Here is a 12968-nt window from a genome sequence, read left to right on the forward strand (position 1 = left end):
TGGAATTTAAAAAGAATTTCATACAATATTATATTACGTTGTTTTTATTTTTAGAAATAATTATTGTTTGTATTAGTAAAGTTTAGAAATGAAATTGTATTTTAATATTGAATACGTTTAGTACAAACAATTACTGTGAGCAGTGCCTTTCCATTCACGCACAGTAAATTGATTGTATTTCAAAAAGAGAAGAATAATAAAAGATATATTTTGAGTGTAAGCGATTGTTGTTAATGTACTATGTGATTTAAATTTATATAGTATTGTTGACCTAGTATTCATATACTTATTTTAAATATAAAATGAAGCGCGATAGGATACACCAGAATATATTATACAATTGTTACATTTCGAGAAGGAATCATTGAGGAATTCTCTATTTTTTTTAATTTTTTTTTTTTTTATATAAAATGGAACTGAAATAAATCCTTTTATCAAACTCTTTAAAGAATTTTAAAACCGCAAAAAAAGAGACAGAAATATTTTATGGAAATTGAAGAAAAAAGGCAGCATTCACATTGGATCTAACTATTCTGGTCAGTCTGCCATAACATTTTGATTCCTTACTTACTGTATGTAAATAATCGTATTATGCCTGTAACAAAATGTGTATTTTCTTTAAAAAACAGAACTATCTAGGGCTTGAATTTAAAATTGTATTTTGGCCCATCTTGAAACCTTGACAATTGTAAAATGTACAGAACCATCTCAATGATACGACGTACTGAGCAAAGGTAATCTATTCCTGAGGTAGACAAGCCTTTGTATTTCAAAAATTAAAAGTTTTGCAAACAATTTATTTATAATTATGACCATATCAATGATAATTCCTGTGAACACAAGTGCAAAATGAAGTTTAGTATGGAGTAGTCGATGTTTTAATGTAAATTAAGGCGAAATAAGTTTACTGATGTTCTCATCTCGTAAATCGATTTGGAAGCGACAAATCAAAGTAACAAACAAAAACTAATGGAAATGACATCCAACCATGAAAAATCTTGATATAAGATATGCGACAACTCATGCCATAAGTTTGAGTTTTGCTATTATATCAGAAGCCATCGTTCCTGCTCTACTTCTAATATTTGCCTTTGTATGCTTTCCACGTCTTAGATTGTGGTTAACCATTATGGTCGCCTTGTCTTTCAAGTACTGAACGTGACTTATTTCTAAGTATGACTGTTTTGCTGAGTGTAAATCCGCATTGCTTTAAACCGTGTCTTTGTATTTGTTTATCCAGCGGTCATGTATTTAGTTACGAAGTTTTATTGTAATTCTGATCGGTTATTGTTTTGAATCTTATCGTTTGTAGTTGTGATTCGTCGTAGAAAAAAAATGGAAATAAATGAAATGTTCCATTAAAAGTTTTCAAAAATTTTACAAATTTCTGAATAGTTGATCCCTTTAAAATTTTCAACAGGTCAATTTTTTTTAAACAAGTTTAAAATTATCAGTTACTTTCTTCAATAAGGTTTCTTGGACACAATAAAAGTTTTCAACGTTGAACTGTTTAAGGCTTGTCATTTGTTTTGTATATTTTTTTTCGTGTTATGATAATGTATATGTCTTAATATTATGGGATATTTAAAAAATAAAATTGATAGATAGTCTTTAGAGAGACTATATTGCCTTTATAAGAACTTCTTCAGAATTTTGGAATTTGATTTAAAATATTTACAAAGAAGACACACAATATTTAGTTGAGTCTGTACACCATGCTTGCTACTGTCAGAATTGTATCTCGGCTTCGAAATATCTAGACCGAAATTATACTAAAAAAAATAAATATGTTTATTAATAATTGATCATCTATATGTGTTTATGTTTTTAAAATCATGAAAATAACGGAGTATTTTTACGACGACTTTGTACTTGTATTACAAAATAAGGGGTAATAATTCTTTTATAATAAATGTTCGACCTGCTAGTCAAATGCGTTTTTTTAATATATATTTTAACTTTTTTGGTCGTTTGGAAAATGTTGTTTGTGCTGTGTTTATAGACCCCTCCACCTTCTTTTGCATGCACACGATTTTTTTTTATCTAATGCAATCATAGGTTAATACGTTGGTTTGAATTTAGACGTGTATATATATATATATATATATATATATATATATATATATATATATATATATATATATATATATATATTTAAGACGAATGAAATAATAAGTTTAGACGAATTATATCTACAGAATGTGTTTTCAGCCTTGTATCACCTTGCCTTGTGATCCTATGGATAACATCTGTCGTAGGGTTGTCACTCGTTCAGACTCATTTATAAGACGAATTATATATATATATATACATGATATATTATGAAAACAACTTTGTCTTTGGTGAGGTTAGTTTGTGAATTTGGGTAATATGACCTATCTGTGTTCATTTATTCATTTACTTTTAATTTTTATGTGATTTGAAAGTTGACATTCTTATTGAAAGTAGTGTTTTTATTTTGTAAATTTGTCTGAACTCTAATGAGCATTAATTCTTTTTTGTTATGCATCCGAATAAGAATACAAATTCTGTATTTTTTTTTCAATTGCCTTTTGTCGAACAATAAAACCGGCAGAGCCTTTGCAAATAGGTTCCGACGTAAATACAAAATTTAAATCCTGGTACCTATGATGAGTTTATTTACAACAACTGGATCGATGCCTCTGCTGGTGGAGTTTTCATTCCCCGAGGGTATCACCAGCCCAGTTGTCAAAATTTCTGTGCTGACATGAATTATCATTGATATGGTCATATTTATAAATAAACTGTTTTCAAAACTTTTGAATTTTTGAAATACTTTGGCTTTATACCTCAGGAATAGATTACCTTAGCTATACTTGGCAAAACTTTTAGGAATTTTGATCCTCAATTCTCTTCAGCTTCGTTCTTTATTTGGCCTTTTTTACATTTTGGGATTCGGGCGTCACTAATGAGTCTTTTGGAGACGAAACGCGCGTCTGGCGTAAATACAAAATTTAAATCGTGGTATCTATGATGAGTTTACTTATAAACATGAGGATTTAGGTAGGAGGTATATTGTAACATCCATTAATATGTACTCCGAGTCTGCGCTAAGTATAGATATATCGAGAATTTTATCACGGTGTTATACAAGGCGACAAAAGCACGTCACATTATAATCGTTGTTATTCTGTGGTTAAAATATCGAAATGTACTATTATATAATTTATTGATGTATTTCTCTGTCTTGGTGTTGTTGCGTTCAAATGTACTGTATTCCCGTCATGAAATGATGTCATTTTAGCGGTATATTCAACATAATATGTTTAACAACTCTTATTTTTCAAAATCTTCATATAATAATTGGAGTGGTACTTGATTATATTAGTTTCTTTATTTTCTTTTAACCTAGTGTATTCAAAATCTGTATAAAATAAAAGTTTTGTAGGTATAATTATATTTATTTGTAGCGTATAAGTAATGGGACTTCCAACATTACACGGAATTAATTTTGAATTCAGCAGAAGTAAATCATCAACATATTGACACAAGTTAAATGAATATTTTGAGTTCAGTCAACTGAACAAATACTTCCTTGTATATTGACGAGGTGATCAGTAGCATTTAAACACACAAAGGGTACAGAGACCAAAAGTTGCTTACTGCAACGTCATTTGGTTTAAGGTTGGAGAGTTTTATCATTAGCAATCATATTTGATCTTTTTATATTTTTTTTATAAAGGTAAGTTATCTATAAAATATTTCACGTGTAACTTGCATCTTTAAAATAAAGAAAAAGTCACGGAAAAATAATAAACATTTGTATAATTATTATTTGGAGAGTACAAAAATAATATATATATAAAATGTCTGTTTATTTTTTTTTCTTAAATTGTTGTAGACGACTTTTGATAAATGTGGAATAGAAATTAAGAAATTGCTCCAATACAAGTTTTCAAAAGTTTTAAAAGTTTCTGACTAATTGATAACTTTTAAATTTTCAACAGGTCAAAAAAAAAAAAGAAGGAAAAAGACAAACAGACAAACAATAGTACTTACTTCAATAAGGTTTCTTGGACATAATTAGAGTTTTCAACGTTGAACTGTTTGAGGCTTTTTATTTGTTTTGTACATTTTTTTCTTTTTATGATAATGTAGATGGCTTTATTTTATGATAAACTTAAAAAATAAAATTGATAGATAGTCTTTAAAGAGTCTATATTGCCTTTATTAGTCTTTAGTTTTCTAAGTTTTTTGTGTGTGTTATCATTTGTCTGTTTGTCTCTTTCATTTTTAGCCATGGCGTTGTCAGTTGATTTTCTTTTCGATTCATGAGTTTGATTGTTTCTCTGATATCTTTCGCCCCTCTTTTAGAACTACTTTAGAATATAAGAATATATACAATTTAAGATATTTACAAAAAAAGACGAAGACGATTTAGTTCAGTCTGTACAACTAGCTACTGTCAGAATTATATCTGGGCTTCGAAACACCTACATAGAAATGGTACGGAAAAAAAAATTCAAATGATTTTAGCATCTTATGCAAATATGTTTATCAATATCTGATCTTATCTATAGATATTTATGTTATTAAAATTCATGAAAATAACGGATTTTGTAATACGTTGGTAAACTGTCTGACTTTGTACTTTTATTACAAAATAAGGGAATTCTTATATAATCATGTTCGACCGGCTAGTCAAATGCGTTTTGTTAAAATATACTTTGGTCTTTTGGAAATAAACTCATCATAGATACCAGGATTACAATTTTATATTTACACCAGACGCGCGTTTCGTCTACAAAAGACTCATCAGTGACGCTCGATTCAAAAAATGTTTTAAAAGGCCAAATAAAGTACGAAGTTGAAGAGCATTGAGGGCCAAAATTATTAAAATTTTGCCAAATACAGCTAAGGTAATCTTTTCCTGAGGTAGAAATGCCTTAGTTTTCAAAAATTCAAATTAAGTTTGGTTAACAGTTAATTTATAATTATGAACATATCAATGATAACTCAAGTCAACATGTAGTTTGTGCTGTATTTAGACTTTTAAGGAGTTTTTTGTGCATGCACACATTTTAAATTGCGGTTTTTATCGAACGAAATCATAGGTTCATACGTAGTTTTCAATTTAGACTTGTATATATATATAAGACGAATTATATATTATATACTATAAGAACAACTTTGTCTTTGTTGCAGTAAGTTTGTTAATTTGATACATCATTTTTATGTGATTCGAAAGCTGACATTCTTATTGAAAGTAGTGCTCACTGATAACCATTTATCATATCTGCCTATTACACCAATGGGTTCCTAACTCAGTGTAATAAGAATGATCTTTGAACAATCAGAAATAGATTATTTACTATTAAATTCTTAAATCCATTTTGCATGAGAATAGATTTTTATAGGCTTTTGTCTGCTCTTTGGTCGGGTGGTTGTTTCGTTGACATATTCGCCTTTCCTATTTTCCATTTTATTTTTATTTGCATTTTTATACGGAATTAAGATAACGTAAACGCAAACTACGATGGGGACCCCAAGTTGAATTTTGACGTACAAAGTAATTTGAATAGAACTATTCGCTCACAGTAGAAGCAGAATACCAGGAGTCTATAAACTTTAACAACACGTTTATTATACGTTCTATCTATATAGCCATGATAGTAGAAAGGTCAATTACAGGTTAAAATATAAACAAAAACGGTACTATACTTTAAATCATAGCTTAAATCAATAACATAGTGATTATTCTTTGTTTATATAATTCAATTGTTTATTGTTTAATTCTGGTATCACCTAAGATGAACAAAGGTAAACAGAAAAAAACATATTAAATTACATTACATTGCGTTGTAAATTTGTTGAGGAAGCATAAATAGAGAAATACTGAACACTACTAAATTTTCAACACTTTAATTGTTTTCTCTTTTTTTTTGTAGGCATGATCTTTAGTTTTGCAAAAAAATGCTGTACTCAATTACTTTATTTGTCTTGGTCATATTGCCGTATACAAAAGGAGATCTTTTAAAAAATGCTGTAAGTATTTTTGCCATATAAAAGTATAACGTGATGATTTTGAGCACGTCACGGGTTTTCGGAATAAAGCATTTACACATGAAAAGATTGTAACACAATTGAAAAGATTGAAACAGGGAATCTAAGGAATATGATGAACAATGAACCAAAAGTTTATCTTGATCAAAAATACCATATTACCGTTGTCTTTAAGTATCTGGAAAAAAACATTCATAAAGCTGCAAGGCCTACAATTTTGTACACCAGAGTGAGTCACTTTTTATTTATAAAAGAGTCATCAATTGGAAAGTATTTTTTACGTAAATTTACGAAATGTTTTACCAAATACGATACACCTAAAATAATCTATCCCTGTGGTAGAACATCTTTAGTTTCTCTAACAATTTAATAAAAAATCATGTATTTATGAATATGAAGATATTATTGATCTGGCATATAAAAATACCAAACTCCAGGGTAAATTACATAAACGGGGAGTACATACAAACTGACATATTAAAACGTATTAACTTTCGACACGAGTGAACATCAAATGATATATTCATGACATGGTACAATGCACATGTATTTCCCAAAGAAAATGGTGGGTTAAACATGGTTTCATACAAATGAAAGGTTTAGCTAGCTATAAACCAGTTTAATTTGCCATTTCCTACATTAGGATATGCCGTTACTAATTCAGGAATATGACAGTTATTTGAGCAGTAGCATCAACACAGTGGTTGAAAAAATCTCATTCAATATACCAGGTCTATAATGTACACTACAAATAACTCGCAATATTACCTTTCAGTATCTCGACTGATATGAGTATAACTAGTCACCACTGTCGTGATTTAAAATCATGTGTCATTGCTGTCTTTGTGAATCTTGACTAAAACAATGAGATATCGTTATCCTTTCATAAATCAACTGAAGATCACAGTTTTCCTTCTGTATCTTGTTTACTGTTGTCTTGTGTGGAGACAAAGTGTTTTCTTAGTTTTCGGATCTGCTTGAAATAAGCTTTTTCATGGTTTAATATAAAAACACACAGCACTATCAAAAATGTTTAGGGGATTATATATAATATATACGAATGTATTTCCTGAATACCTTTTTTGTATCAGAATTACAACATTGCAATGTATGCTGATGTATTTATTTTACATTATTTCATATCTAATTTATGGATGATTTTATTACCAAACTGCAACTAGAAATACAGACAACAGTAGTATACCGGTGTTCACGATTCATTAATAGAACACTTCCTGCTGTTTTTATCTACCAAATATAGTAAGAAAGTGGTATTTCGTACAATGTCGATTCCATGACACGTCACATTTCTTCACAATCTGGGCTTTATTTACGATAGAATGATATTTATCTCTTATCAAAAGTTTCATAAATATAATTGTAGCATTTTTTAGCTGCATCAGTACTTGAACAATATGAAGTCAATGTCAGAAAAACACCATCTCTTCTGTACGAAACTGTAAAATGTCTAGGTAAACCTCGTCCCTCTATATAAAAACGCTGAGGTTTTAATGAAATTGACCTAATATTGTATAGTTATGCATGGTTTTCCTTCCTGGCTCGTTGATAAATATATAGACTTGACGCAAAAATATGAAAAAAATTAAAACCTATTATATTTACCAATGTTGAAAGTTAACAGTATACTTTGTTTTATCCATAAAAGATCATATTGTTTTTTTACTTGAAATAACACTCATTCAATATCTTTATAGGTAAATAAGATTAGTAAAAAAGCTAATGAAGAATGTAAAATACAAATTGAAGATCGACAGCTCGTCGGATGTGATATTGATTCAGTTAATGAAAATGTTCCATCTGGAGCTTTGTGTACCTACATAAGTGATGGTAGGATCCAATCTGATAATCCTGTAGAAACATTTGTGTGTGAACAGGGATATTTCATCTACTTACATCACAAAAGTACAGGCTAGTATTTACCATGCTGGTGAAGTGTATGATATATGAGTTTTTTTAACATCAATATTGTCTGATATATTGTACTCCGCTAATTGTGGGCTCATCTAATAGAAAAACACATCTCCTTCGTTTACTACAGCAAGGGGCGCCCTCCGTCGGACACATTTTAACATTTCAGTGTATCTTTTCAACAGTATTGTATTAGATAATACTCTGTTGAGTATAACGCATTTACGAGAATGACTGTTTTTTTTTCAAGAAATTATATGTAGAAGTTATCATTTACGTATCTTCACAGGTACAGCAAATGGACACGTGATATCGAAAAGATGGTTTTGGGTTGCTGCTGCTGCATTTGTTGGCGGGGCTATACTGTGTGCTGCATTTTGTGGTGGAGGTGGAGGTGGAGGCATACGTAAGGGATATCATCAAATCTAATTGGTCTTTTGACTATTGTGCATGTAAAATCAAATTATAAAGACGCCAGTCTATTGACTAGAAGTTGATCTTAACATGTTCATTTTTTTAGTGTCAACGTCATAGAATAATCATCTATTTTTTTTTGTTAGATTTCAAAACGATAAATTATTGAGTTTATTTATTGTTAATAAGTTAAATCAGAAAAATGTGTGAAAGGAATTACAAAACTGTACTATATAAGATCCACTACTGATCTGATTAGAGAATCTGTGTTTTCGATTGCTATTAAACATTTATATAAATAGCCTTTAACATATATTTACAAATAATATATATCATGTGCAAGTACATGTGTGTGAATTTTCAAGTTTTCATTTGTGTCAATTATCAAGTTGAAAAATAGATTAGCGCAGAATATATATGCATATCATTACAAGATAACATTGCATTGTTTTTGTTATTTACAATGTACACATGTATTATTTTCTACCCACTATATTTGGTGATATTTTGAACGAATTTTGAACATTTCCATTTAGTTTATATCATAAGACCTTTTATTTATCAACTTACAGAGTATGTTGTTAATAAACCACCTACAATTACATGTCCATCTGTAGATGGTCCGTTCTATCCGGACAAAGGGATGGATACTGTGGTTGTGACATGGGACGTGCCTATTGCAACTGATCCCGAAGGAAAGCTGGATAGGTTTGTAAAATATTTACTGAATATGTCAAAATTCAAATTAGCATTTCAGTGTAAGTTGTTGTTGGTGACATGATATTATTGAGAGCATATTAGTGATCCGAGTTCTCTAGAAAATACACCTACAAGTTTGAATACATATTGCAATTCTACATTGGGAAAACAATTACTTATATATTTTTTTTAAAATACAAGTGATCACGTAGCTCATATAGAGGTTAAGCAAGCAGACGTGTATGGATATGTGTACGTGTGACTGGGAAATCCCCGGTTTATAAATATAGATTATAACATGAATTTGTTCATTTCTGACCCCTTATCAGGCCAAGAGCTAAGCCAATGGGCCCATAAGGGTTCTGATGTAAAAATGACTTGTTATGTACTTTTTTTCATATACTTCAGCGGAAGCTATACAGTCAAGACAACTATTTAAAACTTTATAGTTGTCGAACTAGATGTAGAACGTTAATTGCTTAATCTCTCTATAAACAAAGTCAACAAAATGAGAACACAGCTAATCGTTTATGCTTAAAACAATTATGAAAGTTATAAATTGCAGGTTGTTCAACGACAGAATCCCAAGAGCAAAAGTGCAAACTTAAATGCACAACCGCCTTTTGAGAATAAGCCAGTGATTCAAAACAATAAATGATGCCAATTATATGTATATCTCAAATTATTAATTTCACCACGTTTGACTGGAGTACGATCTGAAACATGATTTTTATATAAACTGTATTATAAATACATGATATATCATGCATTAGACCAAACTATAAAAATTAAAAGAAAATAAAGAGAGCAAAATAAATTACACTTCATATAACTTTTTGGTTATATAATATAAGTTATATTATCCTTTAAAGAACTGATTTGGATGGAGCACCACCAAATTCAAAGTTTGGAGATGGTAGTCATACGATTCTTTATACAGCTATAGATGATATTGGAAACACTGCTACTTGTACCATTAGATTTCAGGTCAAAGGTGAGTTTTACTTTTTATGTCAAGATCAGGTTTGTTATAATGCATTAGGGTTTACTGTCCGTCTAATGAATATAAAGATAAAGTTTTGTAATTAGCAAGCGCTAAAGGATAAGAAACAAAAAGAACCATTGAAATGGTAAAATCAAAAGCTTAAAACATACACATCAGTAGAACAGAAATATCTTATTCCTTACTTGAGTGAAAGAAGAGTCTCTATTTTTGGTAGACTGGTCTTGAAACGTTGGACTCCAAAATTATAATTCAAATTTGTGTCAAAAGGTTTTTATATAGTTATTTGGTTAATAGAATTTCCGTAATTTCATCTAAAATGGAAATTTGAAAAATGGCGTTTAACCATCGAACAATTCTAAGATATTTATGGCGGTCAATGAAATGAGATACGCAAGTAATTAAATGGACCAAAAAGATAAGAGTGTATTTAGAACAACACAACATTTGTATGCTTTCATGTATAGGCATTTATTATACCTTTACCTTACCAAATAACCCTGTGTTATGATACTTGAAACCCCACGAACGGTATAACCAAAGTGTTTTGAAAGAGTTTTTGCAGTTTCTCCGTTATGTTAGCAGCCGCGATACGCAAATATAGTGTTGGGTGACATGTCTTTTTACAAACTGCTAACTACATTTCACGTTGAAAAATGGCGAGTATATTCATTGTGAAATATTGATGTTAAAGTTATCCTTAAATCCAGTAAACATAAAGTTTGAAAGAGTGATTAGTATATACCCCTTTCTCAAGGTTATTGATTTCATAAGGAATAAGTAATTCATAAAATTTAAGTCATATATAAATAGTCACACTAATATGGTTAACTTACTCATTTCAGTTATATATTGTTATTTCGGCGGTAGTTTGTATGCAGAGCATGGAAGAGCGATATGTCATACACCTGCTTTGTATGGAAACACCTGTGAATTTGTCTGTAATACGGGGTACCAGCTTGCAATGTCTAGTCCAACAACAAAAATATGTGAAAAAAGTGGATCGATTGGAGAATGGCAACCTTTAAATAATTTTGTGTGCGAAAGTAAGTATGTAAAAAAATAAAACAAATAACAAAAACGTAAAACCAAAGAAAGGGATGCTATAGTTTTTTAATAATTTACGATAATTCGTTCGAATTGAATGAATTAACTTTGGGAAGTGTCAGATTATGAGGAAACAAAGATCATTTTGGGCTTATCATTTTATGATCATATTGTTGACGAGGAATTATAAAAAAAAACGGAAAAAAGAAAATGAGATTTTGAGATTTGAGTCATCGAAATTTTGGCGGTAAATGGTTCTCTCTCTACTTTTTATACATAGACCATTGACATCTTTCTCTATCAATAACTATGGCAACATAACAAGGAGTCTATAAGGTTCAATAAATGGCTTTTCAAACTATATGTAATAAAATTATGAAATGAAAAGTTGAGGTAAGCGAACAAAATTTTAAATGACACTTCATGAATAAAACTAGTGAATTGTGAATATCAAACAAAAAGGTCAAAAGCAAAAGAAGCAAAAAATTTTCAATTTAGATTCCCTTTAGATTTTGCGATATTCTAAGAGAATGTTTCAAGAGAATTTAACACCTTTATTTCAGAGAAGAAGTGCAGCGATCCACCTGCGTATTGTAATGGACAGTTGCTATGTTCTGATGGAAACAATTTCGATTCTGTATGTTACCCAACATGCGCTGACGGATATTCCACAGATATGACAAAGAATTTCAGATGTAATGGTGATGAATGGATAGGTGTTGACATTATACAACCATGTCTGGGTAAGTAAAATATGTGCCACTGTCCATTGATGATATAGATTTGCCGTTTTTGGTTGTTTTTTTTTTTTTTGTAAAATAGCGTTTAACTGAGATTGATATAGTTCAGTTTAGTATTAGCATATCTTTTCTTACAAGCTTATACCTTTCACGCAAATTCATTCAAATAGAAAGATTCAGATTCTCTAGTGTGACGGGTTCTTTTTATTTGTAGGCTTACTGAAAATTCTTTTACCACCCTCAAGAATCAAACAAAAAAATCATCTAAACAAGGATTGTAAAAAAAGTTTTGATCATGATGCAATTTAATTGAATACTAATTAGAACCAAAAACTGACACACTAGTTCACTGTTTAATGAGCACACCAATATAAAGCGAAAATGTAGTTGATGTAGCTTGTAAATACTGTAGACCGTACCAAACACACCATTTCCGAAATTTCTTTGAACTTATATTTATAATGTTTTGAACTCATATACATAAAGGAGAAATGTTATATGTAACCCATTAAGAATATTGCCTATTGATATTTTATATAATCTGTTTTGTTACTTCTTTATTTAACACATGCTTTGGCTTTTGTCTAGCTGTGGCTTAAGATCATAAAATTAAGTTTATTCAATTCATATTTATATAGATTGTCAAAATTGTTTGTGTCTTTAAATCATAAAAAACCCAAATTAGTTGTAAACGACTTTTAAATTATGTTACAAGAAAAAATTCCAAAGGAAGAGAGAAATTATTATGAAAAACTTTACTCCTCAAAAGAAGACTCTGCCAAATATTCCGGTGATTCTATTTTTTTAGTGTTCATGATTAAATGGTTTTTTTCTAAAATCGAAGCAACATGAATTAGATGAAATAAATTTTACAAAGGATTTCCCCTTTCCATTAAATGGAAAGATGGTTTTAAAACCATACTAGGTTTAAAATTTCATGCTTTTGAAGAAATGGTTAGTTCTAACTGAGACTGTTAATATCTGTGCAAGCTTTCCTTTAATTTTTTAAAAGACGTCTGGGAATCGTTTAAAATATTATTATCTTAGAAAAGACAATCACGTATCTGTTTTCGACAGAAGGGTGATTTATGGAATTTATTCAATTTATATAG

The 12968-nt window shown here is 29.8% G+C and overlaps 1 protein-coding gene across 1 annotated transcript in view; it reads left to right on the forward strand.

Annotated features, from left to right (window-relative positions):
• Positions 1-5896: 5896 nt before the first annotated feature.
• The window catches only part of LOC143063702 (uncharacterized), a 32121-nt gene continuing 25049 nt past the window's right edge, over positions 5897-12968 (forward strand). Inside the window, exons 1-7 of the mRNA XM_076236017.1 lie at positions 5897-6006; positions 7740-7953; positions 8243-8359; positions 8940-9075; positions 9939-10060; positions 10915-11115; positions 11680-11859. Of these exons, the coding sequence (XP_076092132.1) occupies positions 5935-6006; positions 7740-7953; positions 8243-8359; positions 8940-9075; positions 9939-10060; positions 10915-11115; positions 11680-11859 (1042 nt within the window). The 5' untranslated portion in view covers positions 5897-5934. The remainder of the gene's footprint in view (positions 6007-7739; positions 7954-8242; positions 8360-8939; positions 9076-9938; positions 10061-10914; positions 11116-11679; positions 11860-12968) is intronic.

Source organism: Mytilus galloprovincialis, chromosome 2 (assembly GCF_965363235.1).
Source record: "Mytilus galloprovincialis chromosome 2, xbMytGall1.hap1.1, whole genome shotgun sequence".
Taxonomy (NCBI): Eukaryota; Metazoa; Mollusca; class Bivalvia; order Mytilida; family Mytilidae; genus Mytilus; species Mytilus galloprovincialis.